General features: G+C 56.2%; 8 protein-coding genes across 8 annotated transcripts; 6 read left to right on the top strand and 2 right to left on the bottom strand.

Annotated features, from left to right (window-relative positions):
• Window positions 1-504: 504 nt before the first annotated feature.
• On the bottom strand, window positions 505-2875 carry CCM_02771 (ATP-dependent RNA helicase (Drs1), putative; the record flags this gene model as incomplete). Its single annotated transcript, XM_006667923.1, has 2 exons — window positions 505-1212; window positions 1274-2875. 2 exons carry the CDS (start codon window positions 2873-2875, stop codon window positions 505-507), a joined length of 2310 nt encoding a protein of 769 aa, XP_006667986.1.
• Window positions 2876-3378: 503 nt separating this feature from the next.
• On the top strand, window positions 3379-4323 carry CCM_02770 (Calponin-like actin-binding protein; the record flags this gene model as incomplete). The annotated part of the gene is made up of 4 exons (XM_006667922.1): window positions 3379-3392; window positions 3467-3538; window positions 3623-3735; window positions 3791-4323. 4 exons carry the CDS (start codon window positions 3379-3381, stop codon window positions 4321-4323), a joined length of 732 nt encoding a protein of 243 aa, XP_006667985.1.
• Window positions 4324-5097: 774 nt separating this feature from the next.
• Window positions 5098-6186, top strand: CCM_02769 (SNARE complex subunit (Vam7), putative; the record flags this gene model as incomplete). Its single annotated transcript, XM_006667921.1, has 1 exon — window positions 5098-6186. One exon carries the CDS (start codon window positions 5098-5100, stop codon window positions 6184-6186), a length of 1089 nt encoding a protein of 362 aa, XP_006667984.1.
• Window positions 6187-6574: 388 nt separating this feature from the next.
• On the bottom strand, window positions 6575-7287 carry CCM_02768 (Acyl-CoA N-acyltransferase; the record flags this gene model as incomplete). The annotated part of the gene is made up of 2 exons (XM_006667920.1): window positions 6575-6831; window positions 6897-7287. 2 exons carry the CDS (start codon window positions 7285-7287, stop codon window positions 6575-6577), a joined length of 648 nt encoding a protein of 215 aa, XP_006667983.1.
• A 430-nt stretch (window positions 7288-7717) lies between these two features.
• On the top strand, window positions 7718-7987 carry CCM_02767 (uncharacterized protein; the record flags this gene model as incomplete). Its single annotated transcript, XM_006667919.1, has 1 exon — window positions 7718-7987. One exon carries the CDS (start codon window positions 7718-7720, stop codon window positions 7985-7987), a length of 270 nt encoding a protein of 89 aa, XP_006667982.1.
• Window positions 7988-8020: 33 nt separating this feature from the next.
• Window positions 8021-9739, top strand: CCM_02766 (uncharacterized protein; the record flags this gene model as incomplete). Its single annotated transcript, XM_006667918.1, has 6 exons — window positions 8021-8126; window positions 8473-8514; window positions 8745-8825; window positions 9116-9123; window positions 9228-9373; window positions 9451-9739. 6 exons carry the CDS (start codon window positions 8021-8023, stop codon window positions 9737-9739), a joined length of 672 nt encoding a protein of 223 aa, XP_006667981.1.
• Window positions 9740-10747: 1008 nt separating this feature from the next.
• On the top strand, window positions 10748-12721 carry CCM_02765 (uncharacterized protein; the record flags this gene model as incomplete). Its single annotated transcript, XM_006667917.1, has 1 exon — window positions 10748-12721. One exon carries the CDS (start codon window positions 10748-10750, stop codon window positions 12719-12721), a length of 1974 nt encoding a protein of 657 aa, XP_006667980.1.
• Window positions 12722-14062: 1341 nt separating this feature from the next.
• CCM_02764 (Amidase) lies at window positions 14063-16072 on the top strand (the record flags this gene model as incomplete). The annotated part of the gene is made up of 2 exons (XM_006667916.1): window positions 14063-15518; window positions 15570-16072. 2 exons carry the CDS (start codon window positions 14063-14065, stop codon window positions 16070-16072), a joined length of 1959 nt encoding a protein of 652 aa, XP_006667979.1.
• Window positions 16073-16208: the final 136 nt, after the last annotated feature.

Genomic DNA, 16208 nt, shown 5'->3' with positions numbered 1-16208 from the left:
CATCATCCATCATCTTTGCCTGCTGCTCGAAATGACCCGTTATACTGATGACTGTTAGTGCCTCGTTAGCGCGTCGCCACTGCCCTGGAGGCTGCAGCCCGTTGTAGACATCGCGACCACCCTCCTCCAACGCGAACAAATGATTCGTCAACAACATTGCTGCATATACCGCCGTGCTAGTGGTGTCCATACCACGACGACCGGATCCTCGAGGGAGATCAAGATGAACCGCTGCCCAGGCGCGACCAACCCATGCCGATGCAACCCTGGATGTCAGGCCCATGCCATCATGTGATGCACAACCTTCACCCGCAACATAGTCAGGTAGGTAGTTGACAAGCCTCCAGGTCAACCGATGCTCCATTTGCCCCAAGGTACATAAAGCGCAATGTCACATTGAGTACTCGTTGCAACGTCAGGAAGATAGATAGTTTTTGCAGTTTCTAAGTAAATGCATCATGTACACCAACGCCGTGCTCCCTCAACCTCCCATGCCAGTCGTATTCATTTGCGCCCGCCGGCCTTGCCCTTCTTGCCGCCTTTTCCTTTTTGGCTCTGCTTTTTCTGTGCATTCAGCGCATCCGTCTTGCCTTTCCTCCACCCCATACCATCTGCTCGCTCTGCCTTGATGTCCAACTGCTTCTTTACCTTGTTGCTGGCATTGCCCAGCTTCTTCTTCGACGACTGGCGCGGACCATTCAGCTCTGTCTTGCCAGCCTCCTTCGCCTTGCCCTTCTCGTGCTCCGTCTCGAACCATGTTCTCTTGGGCCGTGACTTGATCTCGGCCTCGTGCTCAATCATGTTCTCTCCCTTTCTAACCTGCATCTCTGCTTGCGCAAAGTGCTTCTCTTCCTTTTCTTCTCGCATAATCTCCTTAATCTCCTGCTCCATACCATCAATTTCAGCCTGCAACTTGTCTGCTTTCTCAGCTTCAACGATGCGACTCGTGACCTTGGCTCCCTGGGCTTTGCCAGCCTTGACTGCAGCCTTGACCACCTTTCTGTCTGATTCGGCAGCCAGAGTCAATGCCACACCCTTGCGACCAGCACGGGCCGTACGTCCGACTCTGTGCACGTAAATCTCCAGCGACTGAGGTGCTTCATAATTGATGACTGTGTCTACGCCCCTGATGTCCAGACCGCGGGACGCCAGATCGGTCGCGAGGAGATAGTTGACCTTGCCGTCTCGGAAAGCTTCCACACTCTCGATACGCTACATCATGTTAACACAGGCTCGGCAGTGGCCAGTACGATGGAAATAAACAAAAACTTACTCCTGTTTGGCTCATGCTCCCGTGAAGCTCTGCGCAAGTCATTCCCAGAATGCTAAAGATGATTCGGGCCTCATGAGCATCCTTCTTTTGGCGGAAGAAAACAATGACTCGTTCTGTGTACAGCGTCTTGCAGAGGTGTGTCAGGTAGCCCATGCGCTTGTTTTCTCGACCAGGGCGCAGGCGCACAAATTCCTGAACCAGTGTACCTACAGTCCTCTTCTGCGAGTCGACCATGACTCTGGCGGGTTTGTTCATGCCCAATCGGATAAGTCTGTCGACTGTTGACGTCATGGTAGCAGAGAACAGCATAGTCTGCCGGGATTTGGGAAGAGTGGTGAGTATTTCGTTCAGTTCGTCGGCGAAACCGTCCTCCAGCATTCGATCAGCCTCGTCAAGAACAAGAATCTCAACCGTGTCGATGGGAAAGCTAGCCGAATTACGCATATGATCGATGAAACGACCCGGCGTAGCGATGATAACATCGGGACGGAGGCGGAGCTCAGCTTCTTGGACTTTTAGACTGAGACCTCCGACAGCCAAAGTGAATTTGATATCCGTGTGCGCGGCAAGCTTGGTCGCGACCGCGTGACACTGGATTGCCAACTCACGAGTGGGCGTAAGAACAACTACTCGGGTAGTCGGGATTTTTTTCGGTCGGTACAGCAGTCGTTCGAGGATGGGGATGATGAAAGCACCAGTTTTACCAGAGCCAGTGACGGCTCCACCAACAATATCCTTACCCATCAAAGCAATAGGAATGGTCTTGGATTGAATGGGTGTAGGCTTTGTAAAGCCGACATTGGTGAGACCGCGGAGGATGGGGCGAGAAAGGGACATGGCCTGGAAAGAAGAAATCTTTGCTTCCTTACCACCCTTAGGCTTCTCTTCGGGAGCGAAGAAAGCCACTCGTTTGGCTTCTTCTTCGGCATCTTCTTGATCGCTGGTCTCGGATAGCTCGTCATCGTCAGGATGAGCCTCTGGAGTGGCAACAGAATCATTGTCAGACGCAGCGCCATCCTCTTGTTTGTCGCCATTTTCCTCGTTGCCGTTTCCTTTAGTTTCTTCATCCTCCTCCTCTGAACCTAGATCAACATTCATGCCGAATGCGTCCTCAGCGAGAACCTCATCGTCATCGTCGTCCATTTCCATGCCATCCCCAAATATATCTTCTTCGTCCTCGTCCTCGACCTCGTCCTCGGGATCTGCAGGGGCTTCTCCCTTTCTTTCCCTTCTTCTTCGAATAATATCGTCAATGTCCACCATCTTTTTGTTCATGTTCATGCTCTTTCTAGCACCTTCGAAGCCCCAGCCCTCAAACTCTTCCTCACCAAAGTCGCCGGCATTATCAGCCATGAATTCGAAATCGGCGTCCATGGCACCGTCGTCATCGTCTTTACGGCCCCATACACCGTCGGCCTCCTCATCTTCGTCTTCTGCGCTGTTTTTAATTTTGGAAGCTTTCTTTGCTTTTTTAGTCGTCTTTGTCTTCTTCTTGGGTGGCTCGGCCGGCATCAATTCCTCCTCGGCGACATCTTCGTCATTATCTGATATCGTGTGGACGAAATCATCCTCGACTGACTTTCTTTTTTGTGCGGGAGCCATTGTTTCTGAGAGAAGATAATTTGTCGCGCTGTGGCTGACTACCTTGCCCGCCTGGAAAGGACATAAAATTTACGGCGCGGCTGGTTGTCCATAATTTTCTGCCGTTTTTGAAATTTTGGCGGTGAGTATGAGAGCTCCGTTCTGCCGTTCGAGCGGCTACGAGTGGTCCCTGTTCTGGGGGTCGATGCACGTGATCCATGGCAAATTACCTACAAACTGCTTTGGCCAGCACGCCAGACCCCACCGTTGGTTGATTGGCCGACCAGAAGCCGGCTGCTTTTACTGTTCGCTGGGCGCGTACTCTCCATTCAACAGTTGATAATCTCACGAGCAACCAGTGTTTCCCTGTTGACTGCATTCTCAAACAAGGGCGATTTGCAACTGCAGCAACTCGATATCCACGTCGTCATTTCAAGACTCATTTTTTGCATATCTATTTCCCATAGCGACACACTCAACCAAACCCTTCGACTCGGCACCGACCGCACCATCAACAAGGCACAATGGGCGAATCTCGGTAGGTCCACGCCGCCTCACCGCAGCTTCGCATCGCATGCCCGCGAATTAGACTGACGAATCCGACGACGACAGGCAAGAACTTGTTCAATGGCTGAACAACCTCCTGCAGCTCAACATCACCAAAGTTGAGCAATGCGGCACAGGGTACGTTGCACCAGATTTTTACCCCTCCCCCGCTTGAAATTGTGAGCGACGCCAGGGGCAAACGAACGACTAACACCGCAATAGCGCTGCACTCTGCCAGGTCTATGACAGTATATACATGGATGTGCCCATGCACAAGGTCAAATTTAACGTCAATGGCGAGTATGCATATGTTCAAAATTTCAAAGTGCTGCAGAGTAAGTCGAGTCTCCCGACTCAAACGGCGGCCGCGCTCTAACCTAACGGCAACAGACACTTTCGCCAAGCACCAGATCGACAAGCCCATCCCGATCGAGCAGCTCGTCAAGTGCAGGATGCAAGACAATCTTGAGTTCTTGCAGTGGACGAAAAAGTTTTGGGACCTGAACTTCCCCGATCACGAATACGATGCCGTCGCCCGTCGAAAGGGAGGCACGCTTGCGGCCAGCGGGCCCAAGGCCCCAGTGGCTTCCAGCGGTGGTGCCGCCAGAAGAGGCGGCATCACACCAAGCACCGCCCCTGGTCGCGCTGCCCCTAGAACCGGCGGAGCGCCTTCTGCCGCCCTCCAGCAAGAGAATGCCACGCTGAAAGAGACTGTGGTTGGCCTCGAGCGCGAACGTGACTTTTACTTTAGCAAGCTGCGTGACATTGAGCTTCTCATCCAGCAGGCTATCGACGAGGATCCCGAACTCGAGAAGCAGGAAGATGGCCTCGTCAAGCACATCCAAACCATTCTATACTCCACCGAGGAAGGCTTTGAAATTCCAGAGGAGGGAGAAGCAGCGGAGGACCAGGAGACATTCTAAAAATGCCAAGGAGCGGACTATGTGACGACTTAACGAAATGGAGCTGCATTTGATCTGGAGCAACTAGGGAGACCAAGCTGCTGACACCTGCACAAAGCTTTTATAGAGTCAGGGCTGCGTCGCGAGCGAAAGCAGCTCGAGTGGCGGGTTGACTGGTGGGCAAACTGGACTGAAGCAGTGTAATTACAATTAAAAGGCATTGGACAAGGTCTTTGTCGGGGCTCGTTCGGGCTGATATTGAGGATGGGATGCAATCGTCGAAGCTGAATCCACGTAACAGTGACAAGGGATATAGACTTTATTAAAGCTGCCCGGCGTATTAAAGACGCTGTTGCTCATGAATGTGTGACATGGATATGTCATTGGTAATTACTACTAACTTTATTCAAGCCGAAATCGTCAGCAAGGTGCTGGTGCTTTGAGTCTGTCGCACCAGCACTAGCGCAGCACTGTTGGGGCTTACCACACTGCAGAGACCACTGTAACAGGTTGGGCACATCGCCGCATCTCTCACCAGGCCCGCTCCAGCAGCACCTGTCCGAAACAACTTGCATCATCACTTTTCCAGCCGCCTGACAACCTTAGTTACACTGACCACGCGACCACCAGCAGGCAACCATCGACAGTCGCCTTCATATTCACATCGACTTTCATCATCTCCTGGCTCTTGTTTCTTGCAATCAAGTTGGGACAGGCAGGCATCGGCGAGATTGGCGGTCGAGCACACGAGCCGAACACACGACTAGAGCCGTAGACGTCACACCTCGGTGAACAATGGCACCACCTCCAGAAATAGCCATTCCATCCACGAGCATCTCCGACGAGGGTTCGGGGAAGCCATATACACTATACAATATCACTCTGCGGCTACCGCTGCGGTCCTTTGTCGTACAGAAGCGCTACTCGGACTTTGGCAAGCTGCATGAGACACTGCTCCAGCAGGTCGGCTCGGCACCACCCCAGCCACTGCCACAAAAGCACTGGCTCAAATCAACAGTCACTTCGCCTGACCTGGCGCGCGAGCGACAAGTCGGCCTCGAGCGCTACCTCAAGACGATTGCTGAGTCGCCCGACCGACGCTGGCGCGACACCCCGGCGTGGCGTGCCTTTCTCAACCTCCCCAACTCCAGCACCACAAACTCGGCCGTCTCGGCAGGCGGGCGAGCCTCCAACGTCGCGTCGGGCGCGGCCGATCCCGCGACATGGCTTGACCTGCACAAGGAGCTCAAGCAGCACCTCCACGACGCCCGAATCGCACTCTCGAAACGAGACGGCGCCGCCGACAGCGGCAATATGACGGCAGTGGCCGAAGCCGCCGCGTCCGCCCGCAAATCGATTGTCCGCGGCGGCACACTGGTCGTAATTCTTACCGAAGGCCTCAAGAAGCTGCAAGAGTCGGGGCGCATCGGCGATGGCGAGCTGCGCCGTCGGCGCGACCTCGTGTCGACGGCCAAGATGGAGCGTGAGGGCCTCGACAAGCTGGCCAATAGTATGCCCAGCAGCGTTCTCGGCGGCAGCTCCGCGCGCGGTGATGGCCTGTCCATGTCACCGGAAAAGGCCAAGCTGCTCAACAGCGCGCGCCCAGGCGGCCGTCGCCTTGGCGGCGGCGCGCCGGCCTCGGAGACGGACAAGACACGTGAGCTCGACAACCAGGGTGTTCTGCTGCTGCAGAAGCAGGAAATGGAGGCGCAGGATCTGCAGCTCGACCAGCTGACGGCCATTATACGGCGGCAAAAGGAAATGGGCCTTCAGATCAATGAGGAGGTAGAACGGCAGACGCAGATGCTTGACGTGCTCGACGAAGATGAGGCGCGTGTCCGCGGCAAGCTCGGCGTGGCCAACAACCGCATCCGCAAGATGTGACGGGGGCTCGCGCTGCCGGTGCTGACGCTGGCGGTCCGACTGTGCGTGGCCGCCGCAGAGGCCGGGGCGCGGCTCGGTTGGCTGGCGCGCTGCGTGTACCGCGCGTGCATGTGGGTTGTTTGTGTCCTTCTGTTACTCCTTGGCGGAGTCCAGTTGTGAAGCTTTTTGAATTCTTGTGCTATTCCATCAACATATTGGCGGGCATCTGCGACGGTACAATGACAACTTTCTTTTTGCTTTCAGCCATGTATCTTTTTGTCTTGCTGTACACGAGCATCGATGGTATACACCCTCTGAGTTAGAAACTGGGTAATCATATATATCCATCACCGTTATCTATCTGAACACTGCCTCTTCCAAACCTCATTCTTCCGAAGATACTCTATTGCTATGGCTGCGCTGCCCCGGCGGATCTCATCATGATGGCCGTCTCGTCGCGCGCCGGCCCGCCCCATGGGGAGAGATCCACGGCGTACGTGTCGATGAGCGCGAAGCCAAACTTGGCGTAGAGCCCCTGACCCTGCGGCGAGGCCTGCACGTACGCCGGCAGGCCCCTGGCATCGGCCTCCTTGGTGCCCCACGCCATTGTCAAGGCGCCGGCCCCTCGGCGCTGGTGCGCCGGGTCGGTATGCACATACTTGAGGTCTGCAATGGATGAATTAGCCGTAGTTGATGGGCGCACACACCCCAGGATAGTCCCCGGGACCTACACGCATGCGGCTTGCTGCCAACATCCTCCTCCCACCGCCGGTCGAGCCCGCCAAAGTAGAGCTTGCACGCCTCGGCGTTGGTCCCGGGGCCCCATGCGGACGTGGGCAGCGGCTTGCCCCGCGCGGGCCAAAAGTACCACACGGCAAAGGCGACGGTAGCCTCGTCGCCGCGTCCCGCCGCCTCGAGGTCGCGGTCGACAACCTTGACCCAGTGGCAGTCGGGGTCGCTGAGGAGGTGCTCGCGCAGCTGGTCGCCGCGTGATATCCCGCCCTCGGGGAACGGCCCGGGAAAGAGCACCGCGCTGGTGGCGTCGTTGGGGAGGGCGGCCTGTTCGATGGCGGCGAAGCGGTCGGCGTCGGCCTCGCCTGCCGGCGCAAGGTACAGCGACATGACTGTGTGCGGGCTGTTGCTTATTTGGCCTGGTCAAAAGCCACGGGCTCGATCGATGTGCCAAGGGATCAAACAAACAGGTTCTTCAAGGCTGATGATGCTTGATGGAGTAGAAGAAGCTGGCTGGACGAAAAAATTGGTCGACCGTCAACCGGTCTTATGGAAACATCGGCAAACACACTGAAAAAAAAAAAGGGTTCTGGAAACGTCTTGACGCCGTTGCGGACGTTGGGTTTGTAGCGTGGTGTGGGCAAACAAACAATTGGACGATTGCCGGCGAGCCTATTTTGGAAGCCGAAAGAGTGTGCGCGTGCACCAACCACCATCATCATGACGTGGCGAGGGTGGCCAACTCTGCTGGAATTTCTTTTTCCTGAGGCGAGACTGCAGAGATGGACCAAAGAAAAAGCAACGGCAAACCGCGAACCAAATGCATGAGTCCTCTCCTCTAGGGCTCTCGAGTACAACCCCGCGTCAACCTGTAGAGCGCCGCCGCATGGTGCAGCCCGGTCAAAGCTATGGATGCCGGACACAGTTGCACATTTTCCTGCGCTATAATATTTTCACTCTGATATCACATTTTAGGCTTGAAGTTGAGACTGTCGTTCTCCTGGGCAGATATGTGAATGGAAATCGACTCCCGTCAACTTCATTAGTAAAGTTTGTGATCGAGATACTGCGGCAGTTTGAGAATGGATGAAAGAACCTTCGGTTAACATATGGGAATAATGACATGGCAGACATGAAATTGAACTGTGATGTCCTGCATGTGCCACAGATACTTCGTGATGGTCTCGTCGGCCAGCAAAAGAGACAGGAGCGTACAGCCAAGACCATCCGTAATTAGGTGCATGAGCGAGTTTGTCCGACGTATTACTATCTTTACGCCTTTTTCTTTTTAGCTCTGTAGTGAAAAAAATGAGTTGTTCTAGCGTCTGAATGAATGGTGCGCCGTAATGACTGACTGGCTTCTTTCTGGACATCTGGGCGTTCATGAAAAGGTACGAGTGTATTGCTCTCATCGACACGAACGGGCACAACTAGATGAAAGCGCTGGCACAACTTGGATGACGAAGAGCTCTCATATGCCGTACGCCTATTGTAAGGTGCTGGGGCTGGTAAGAGCACGTCGGATGCCTCTGAATGCGACTCTAATCCGAGCCACAGCCGCAGCTTCCGGAGCAGGGAGGGTGGAATACTGGCAGGCCCAGCGCGTATTCCATTGGGGTATGAATCGTTAATTCATACCAACGCTCCTTTAAGACACAATGTATTCTGTTTCTTTTTCTTTTTGGGCCTGCCAATGTCAAGTTGGCGGTCCGCTGGCAAGCTGGTTGCGGTTATCGCAGCGAGTTCGGCGACACAGATATGCCATATAGAAACACACATCACTTTATGCCGCATCTGCTTAATTCGGTGACTGCATGCGAACCGCGCCGCAGTGGCCAAATTGGCAGAATTGCAACGGAGATGCAGGCCGGGCGGCAAGGACGGGTCTAGCCGTGGTGGCTACGTCAGATACGTCAGATATGAAGCTAGTGAGGGCGGTTGCCCGGCAACGGCGGGACGCTAGCGTCTCAGCAAAGGACGAGCACCACAACAATGGGACCTAATTTTGGACTAGGCAATCTTCATCTTTTGGCAGTTTTTGCGATGCCCGTCTTGGTATAGACATTTCCCTGCTATTGATACTATGTCCCTTGTATCCAATCCAGGAAAAGAACAGATGGAGCAGCGCGCCTAACAAAAACGCGAGCGCGGCATGGTTTTGTCTTGTGTCAAACCTTGGTCATGCATGTACCAGGCTGAACGTGTTCCCCCGCTGCAGAACGCGTGGTTTGTGAGGATACTGGTGACTTGACAGCCTTGACCGCCTAGGTATGCAGAGGGATGCATGTCTTTTTCGACGGTTCCCGCCCCTCCTGACTCGGCCGGGTCAGATTGGGGGACGACCCGATTGGGAGGAGTCGCAGCTGCGGTTGGGCAGTGATGCATATGAGCAGTCGTTCGCACGACGTTACCCGGATGCGTTTGGGTCTGGCCACTTCGTCTCCGGGCTCTCGTCAAGCAACAAGAGGCACTTCTCGTGCGGCGTGACAATGTTGATGAGATATAATAGGGAGTATGATTTATTACAGGGGCCCTGCTACTTGTTCATTTCAGAGTCCCCCTGGTCCAAAAACTGCCGCAGGGTCCTGCCAAATTCGGCGTCTTCGGATGGCAGGGCAAGGAATGCCGGTGTCGGCATCATCGAGACTGGTTGACTGACGATGGCTGCGGATCAAAGTGTGGCGAGCCTCGCCTCGCCTCCGCAACAACATCCGCTCTTGTGCATTGTGCTGCGTGCATGCGATCCGTCCGTACACCGATGGATGATTGGGGGACAGACACGGCCAACGGGTGGCACCAGGAGCCCTGTCTGCGGTATCAAACCGTGGCGCAGGCCGGGTGATTGGGTGATTGGCTTGTTGAGAGTAACATGAACCGCCGGCGGGGTGAAATGAGGGCCTGCCGAGTGTGTGTGGCAATTTCAGTAGCGGGCGTGAGAGGTGATGGAAGATGGCATCATTGGACGGTTGGACGGGAAGGTGAAGAGACAAAGGGAAAAGGTTGAGTGAGGTTGAGGAGGGGAGGAGGAGAGGAGGGGGATTTTTCACTGCTTGGCAGGCAGTGCGTTTGCTGTGTTTGCGCGCTAAAAAAAGGCTGCCGGGTGGGCTGCCACGGAAAGGCCTGTAACAAGACTTCGTAACAGGTTAGTAGGTAGGCACTCGTGCACTGTAACGTAATCTGGCTCTCCACTGGACAAAGTGGGGAGTGAAAAAAAAAAAGTCGCTGACCCTGGATCCTGGATCCCTCCCAAGGTCCCAACCCAGCCAAAGTAAACACAAGGACCACCACCAATCCACCACCATATTTCCATCGGCTTTTGGTGTAGCCCGTCCCCCCATTTCTACCGATTCAGAATTCTTCTTTGCTGCCGCTTGGATTCCTCCTTGATCTGACCTCGTTTTGCTCATCCTTTGCTATTTCCGTGCTCGTGAACCAACACGACCGATTAAAGCACATCCGACTCTGTATTGGTCTCTGCTATCCGCCCGTTGGGGGCAAGCTAAACAACAAGCTTCCGCAGCGTCGACCGTCGACCACCCACCTCCTATTCTCTGCTCCGTTCGATTTACTCCTTGGCTGGCTCGGGAAGCCTCCATCGTCTTCCCTTTGCTTCGCCTTCGATCGTCTTCGTGTCTTGTCGCCTTGCTCCCGCCCGTTTGTGTGTTTCAACCGCGACATCCCGCCTGTTCTCAACGCAAGCGCTAACACCACGTCGCAGCTTCAAACTTCCTGTCACGACTGCACGACTTCTGCCAAATGGCGTCCTCAAGATACCCCCGACTATAGCGTTTTCTTTCTGATCTTGTCTCTGGCGTTCTCTTTCCTTCGCTCCCCATAAGGCGCACTTGCCATGAGTGCGCCCCCTCCGCCCCCGCCCCATGGCGAGATGCCGCGGTCTGGTGGTCTTCCCCCGGGCAAATACGACATTTTTGTAATTCCTGAACACTCAGCCGGCTCTGGGTTTCTCTACCTGCCCTCTCTGCAACCCAACATCAACAGCTTCGTCGCCGGCTTTGCCTCAGCTTTGATACTTGTTGTGCTGTGCCAGAGCATGGCACCTGCTTTTCGCACCTGGTGGGAGAGCTTCGAAGGTCTCGGTAACATGGGCATAACACTGCTTATCGTTGGCGTTGGTTTTGGTGCCTGGGCTCTCGGACGCACCCAAAATGACACCGGCTCCTCCTCGAGGTCCAAGTCCAAGTCATCCAGTCCTCCGCCCACCTCTGGCCCAAGTGCCGGTCCTCCTCCGGGCGGTTATACCTCTACACCACCCCCCAACGGACCGCCGCCTCAGCCGCCACCTCAACCGCCGCCCCAACCGCCACCTCAGCAGCCGCCCCCTCAGCAACCGCCACCACAATCACACCAACCACCCCCGCCACCTCCTCCGCATGCGGGTGCTGAGAAGCCTCAATCCTCTTGGCAAAGACCACCACCGCAACCAGCAAACAAGAGACCAGAGAACCCTAAACCGTCAGCTAAAGGATCATGGGAGAAGGCACGAGACGATATGAGAAGAAAGGAAGAGGAACGAAAAGCAAAAGAAGCTGAGCTGAAGCGTCGTGAGGAGCTTGCCAAACGTTTAGCAGAGCTCCGTGCCAAGGAGGCCAAGGAGAGAATAGAACGAGAAAAGGAGAAGCAGCGAAAAGACAAGGAAATTGCCGACAAAAAGGAAAAGGAAGCCCAGGCAGCTGCAGTAAAGGTCGCAGCGGCCAAGGCTGCGGAGGCCAACGCTGCTGCGGCGAAAGCAAAGGCTGCAGCACCGCCGCCTCCTCCATCACAAGCACCATCCCAATCATCAACACAGGCAGTACCGCCAACAACGAATCGTGGTGGAAGCAGTTATGCGTTCTCTGGTGTTGGGGAAAAGATGAGCATGTGGCCCAATGGAAAACCTCCAGTGCCACCAAGCTCAACCACCACGAAAGCGCCTCCGACCTCGCCCAAACCCCCACCAGCCCCGACGGCGAAGACGTATGTCGGTGATGAAGAATTCTCCTACCGCCCGTACGATAAGGCGAGGAGACAGCAGCGAAGAAACTCTGGGGGTTCCATGGCCTCGGATGGTTCATGGACACCCTCTCACACAACAGCCCGCACTTCGCCTCCGCCTTCGATGCGTGGTCCGTACACGACGAAAGATCCAGACAAGATTGTCATACAGGCTGTCTACCTGTTTATGAACCAATATGCCAAGACGCCTGCGAGCCAGCTCATCTCGGGCGTGGGCTCCGTCACGGACGGTTTAATCTTGCGCATCACCACTGAAGGCCTGTTTATTGACGATGACGTTCGCGGCGTGCCACAACGCGAATGGGACGTCAAGGCATGGACCCTCAAGTTGGTCGAGGTATGGTGCCCCCCGCACTGTTTGAATTATGCGTCTGCTTCGATTCCCAATCCCAACAACAAGAGTGCGAATTTGCTTTACAAGATGGCAACAGGCCGTGCACGTGCAAGCGACAGGGACCCCAACAAGCCTTTCATGGGCGAAGATGCGGATGTCTACCTGACTGACATGCTCAAGGCGTGCAAGGACTGTTGCCGTCTCGGCCTTTGCGAACAAAAATTTGGTAACACTAACACTTCTTCGACTGGTCAGTCGGGCGAGTGGAAAGCCCGAGGGCTTCATTTGCTCCGCACGACAGTTCGTGACCAGGACGGTAAGCGATATCTCTTTGTCATCGACGAAACCGAGTACTGGAAGGTTGGCGCATCCCTCCAGCGCCTGCGCCGCGGCGCTCAAGCACGGCAACTGGGCGTCTGCAGCATGACGGCGTCTGAATCGAAGAATACCTTGGAGACGCTGGGGTGGGCAGCCTAGTTGACCGAACTCGAACTGCGACAACCGATGCTGCCATTGAACGGCGTGCCGAAACTCGAATCTAGCGCAAGAAGGGGTAAATGAAATGAAGAAGCGTTGTGAGATGTTTGGGGTGGCGGAAAAGATGTATGGGCGATTTCAATGGTGTAGGTGTGGAGAAGAGCATTGGAATGCGTCGAGGGGCATATTAGACTGGACATGAAGCATTTGAAGCGATATGGGGATGGCATTTTTCAGAGCGTGCGTTTTTTCCTGATTTCTTGCGCTTTGCAGCATTCCATCGGAAGTACATACCCACCACAGTTTGTAAGTGGAAGTTTCGTCTCTTGGCCTACGAACTCTTCTCTCTGCAAGATGCGGAGCGGCGTCGCGAGACCTGTGTAGAGACTTGCATTATATATACATTTATGTCTTTAATATATAAACTCAGAAAGCAATAGCAGGTCCCGCCGCCTGACGACTCTTCCGATAACCGAGTACTCGGGCACCAGTTATCTCTCTCTGCACTCTCCTAGTACGCCGGCCAAGGCCAAATTATGCAAATTATGAAGGCTCCGACATCAGGAATTCATCAGTAATGTCAAAAAAGGAAAAGCCTGGGTTCGTGTCACGCTAGGCAAGCTCCGAGCGGCCCGCCAAATCGGACCACAAAACTAACCTCGAAGCGAATATTGAATACTTAAACTATCTACGCTTCTAGTTGGAAGAAACCCTACTAGGTACCTAGGTAAGGAGGGACCAAGACTAGGTAGTTACTACGTGTTTTTTTTTTGTTCCAGTGTCCTCCCTCCTCGGTGTACTTCGGCGAGGCTTCTTTCGGAAACTGCGCTCCTGGGGCTGCTGCAACAGCATTCCGTCTCTCGCCATCTTGACCGTTGTGCTCAGCCCATCTGCACATCACGGTCCGGCCCACCGGTCAGGAATCCTGCAGGATTGCATGGAGTGATGACCCAGGCCGAAGTCATGCCCTTCTCGTCTCCCCCGCGGGGTACCAGCCCCCCCCCTCCTTGTCCGAGCATCCAGAGACGCAGAGACAACTCCGAGCGGTGTCTCTCATTCGCTCACCAAGGGAGAGAACATGTAACTATTACACACATTGCAGATCATAATCCTGCCGTCTTTTCCCCTTTCGATCTGCTCCTGTGGAGGATGCCAATATGCATGCAGTACATGATCCCACCACGGAAACGGTCTCGTGTCACCATTGGTCCGGCCGGTAGCCTTGTTAAGTGATGAGCCCTCTCCGCACTCACTCCGAGGAATAAATAGCAGCCGGGGGATGCGCAAATACTAGTCTTGCCATCAAGCCAGTCTACTTTGTAGTCCTGCCACCAGAGAAATATGCTGAACTTCGCAAAGCGTAGCCATTGGGCTGTCCTTGGCGTCTTGAGCGGCGTCTACGCAGCCAACGTCGTTTTTGACGGTGCCAGCGTGCAGCTCGACGGCATCTACTACTTCATCGATCCACACGTGACCGGGGAGCTGCCTCTGCCTCGTATTGACCTCGCTGCGGTCACGGCCGGAGGCTTCATGCCGGTGACGGTGGTCCAGAGCACCGCCGAGGCGACGAGCCTGGACTCGCTGCTTCAAAGCTGGCTTGAGCGCGACGACGTCTTCCAGCCGTCGTTTCTCTGGGGCGGCGTCTACGTGGCTGACGGCCGCTTTCTGTCCGAGTCCTCGCAGCACGCACCCTCGTCCATGAAGCTCCTCAACACCACCGCGCTGGTGCAGCACCTACCGCCCAACACCACCACCACCACCAGACAACTCCCCTCGGGACCGTACTTTCTCCATGCACAAACCGGGAAAGTGCACCGCGCGCTGCGGCTGTACGACGACTACGCCGACGCCTTCACCGGGTCCTTGCTGCAGAGCACCGACGGCGGCGGGCGCGTGCAGACGCTGTCGGCGCAGATTCCCACGGCCATGACGCTGACCATGGGCGTGCCCTCGCGGCTGTACTACACGGTGACCGCCGCGCAGCCGCTCGCGGGGGTGCGGCTGGGCGTCAAGGACCTGTTCTGCGTGCGCGGCGCGCGGCGCTCCAACGCCAACCGCGCCTGGTACCACCTCTACGACCTGCCGTGCGATGCGAGCGCAACCGCCGTGCAGCGGCTGGTCGACGCCGGCGCCGTCGTTGTCGGGTACCAGATGCTGGCGCAGTTTGCCCTCGGCGACCGCTACACCTCCGACGCCGTCGACATGCATCTCCCGTTCAACCCGCGCGGTGACGGCTACGCCTCGCCCGAGGGCAGCTCCTCGGGCGGCGCCGCGAGCGTTGCGGCCTACCCCTGGATGGACCTCGCGCTTGGCACGGACACGGGCGGGAGCGTCCGCGGGCCGGCCCAGGTCATCGGCGTCTTTGGCAATCGTCCCACCGAGGGGCTCGTGTCGCTCGAGGGCGTAACACCGCTGAGTCCGGGCTTGGACACGCCGGGCCTACTGACGCGGGATCCGGCACTGTGGGACACTGCGCAGCAGGTGCTGTACGGGGAGGGCTATAAGTCGCTGGCCGGAGTCAAGGCGCCCGAGTACCCAAAGACGGTGTATTTGTTGAACTGGCCGAAAGGGAAGGGGTATGACGTGGATGGCATGCTGGATGGGTTCGTGAACGCCGTCGTCGAGGTTACCGGCGCCAAGGTCGAGACCATTGATCTCGAGGCGCTTTGGGCGCGCACGCGGCCGAGCGAGGTGGGCGACGTGACGCTGGCTGTGTTCCTCAATAGCACGTACACGGTGCTTACAGCGACTGACCAGTGGAACCTCGTCGGCAAGCCCTTCTTTGCCGATTATGCCAGTGAGTGAACCAAACAGGCCGGGATGGAACATTTCTGACCGAATACCACAGAGAAGCACGGCGGCCGCAAGCCCTTTGTCAACCCGTCACCCCTCACACGCTGGACGTGGGCGCAGACACTGCCTGCCTCGGCCTACCCGGCCGCCCGGCGGCAGCACGTGGTCGCCCGCGCGTGGTTCGGTACGCACGTGCTCGCGGCCACGGGAAACGCGCGCTGCTCGTCGGCGCTGCTGCTGTACAGCGACTACCTCGGGACGCCGAACCCGCGCACGACGATGCGCGTCATGCCCGGCGTGCGCGGGCTGCAGGCAGCCTACTGGGCGCCGCTGACGGGCACGCCGGACCTGGCGCTACCGCTCGGTGAGGTTCGCACGCTAAGCAATGTCACCGGCGAGGCGGAGCCGCTGCCCGTGTCGGCCGACATCATGGCCGCGCGCGGCTGCGACGGTCTCCTCACGCGGCTTGCGGCGGAGCTGGTCGCCAAGGGTGCGGTCAAGGTACCCCAGACGGGCGCCAGCTTGAATGGCGGTGCGGAAATGCTCTTTCGTCAATAAAAGGTGGCCCTTTTATGAGCAGATGAGGCGGCATGACGGCTTTTGGACAAGTGTACGCAGAGGATACACGCAGGGTCAGGTTCAGATAGAGAGACAAAAGTGGCATGCGCCGGGTATCTATTATGTGATGTATATA

This window comes from Cordyceps militaris (genome assembly GCF_000225605.1).
Source record: "Cordyceps militaris CM01 unplaced genomic scaffold CCM_S00002, whole genome shotgun sequence".
NCBI classification, from domain to species: domain Eukaryota; kingdom Fungi; phylum Ascomycota; class Sordariomycetes; order Hypocreales; family Cordycipitaceae; genus Cordyceps; species Cordyceps militaris.
This window is presented reverse-complemented; position numbering and strand designations above follow the sequence as displayed.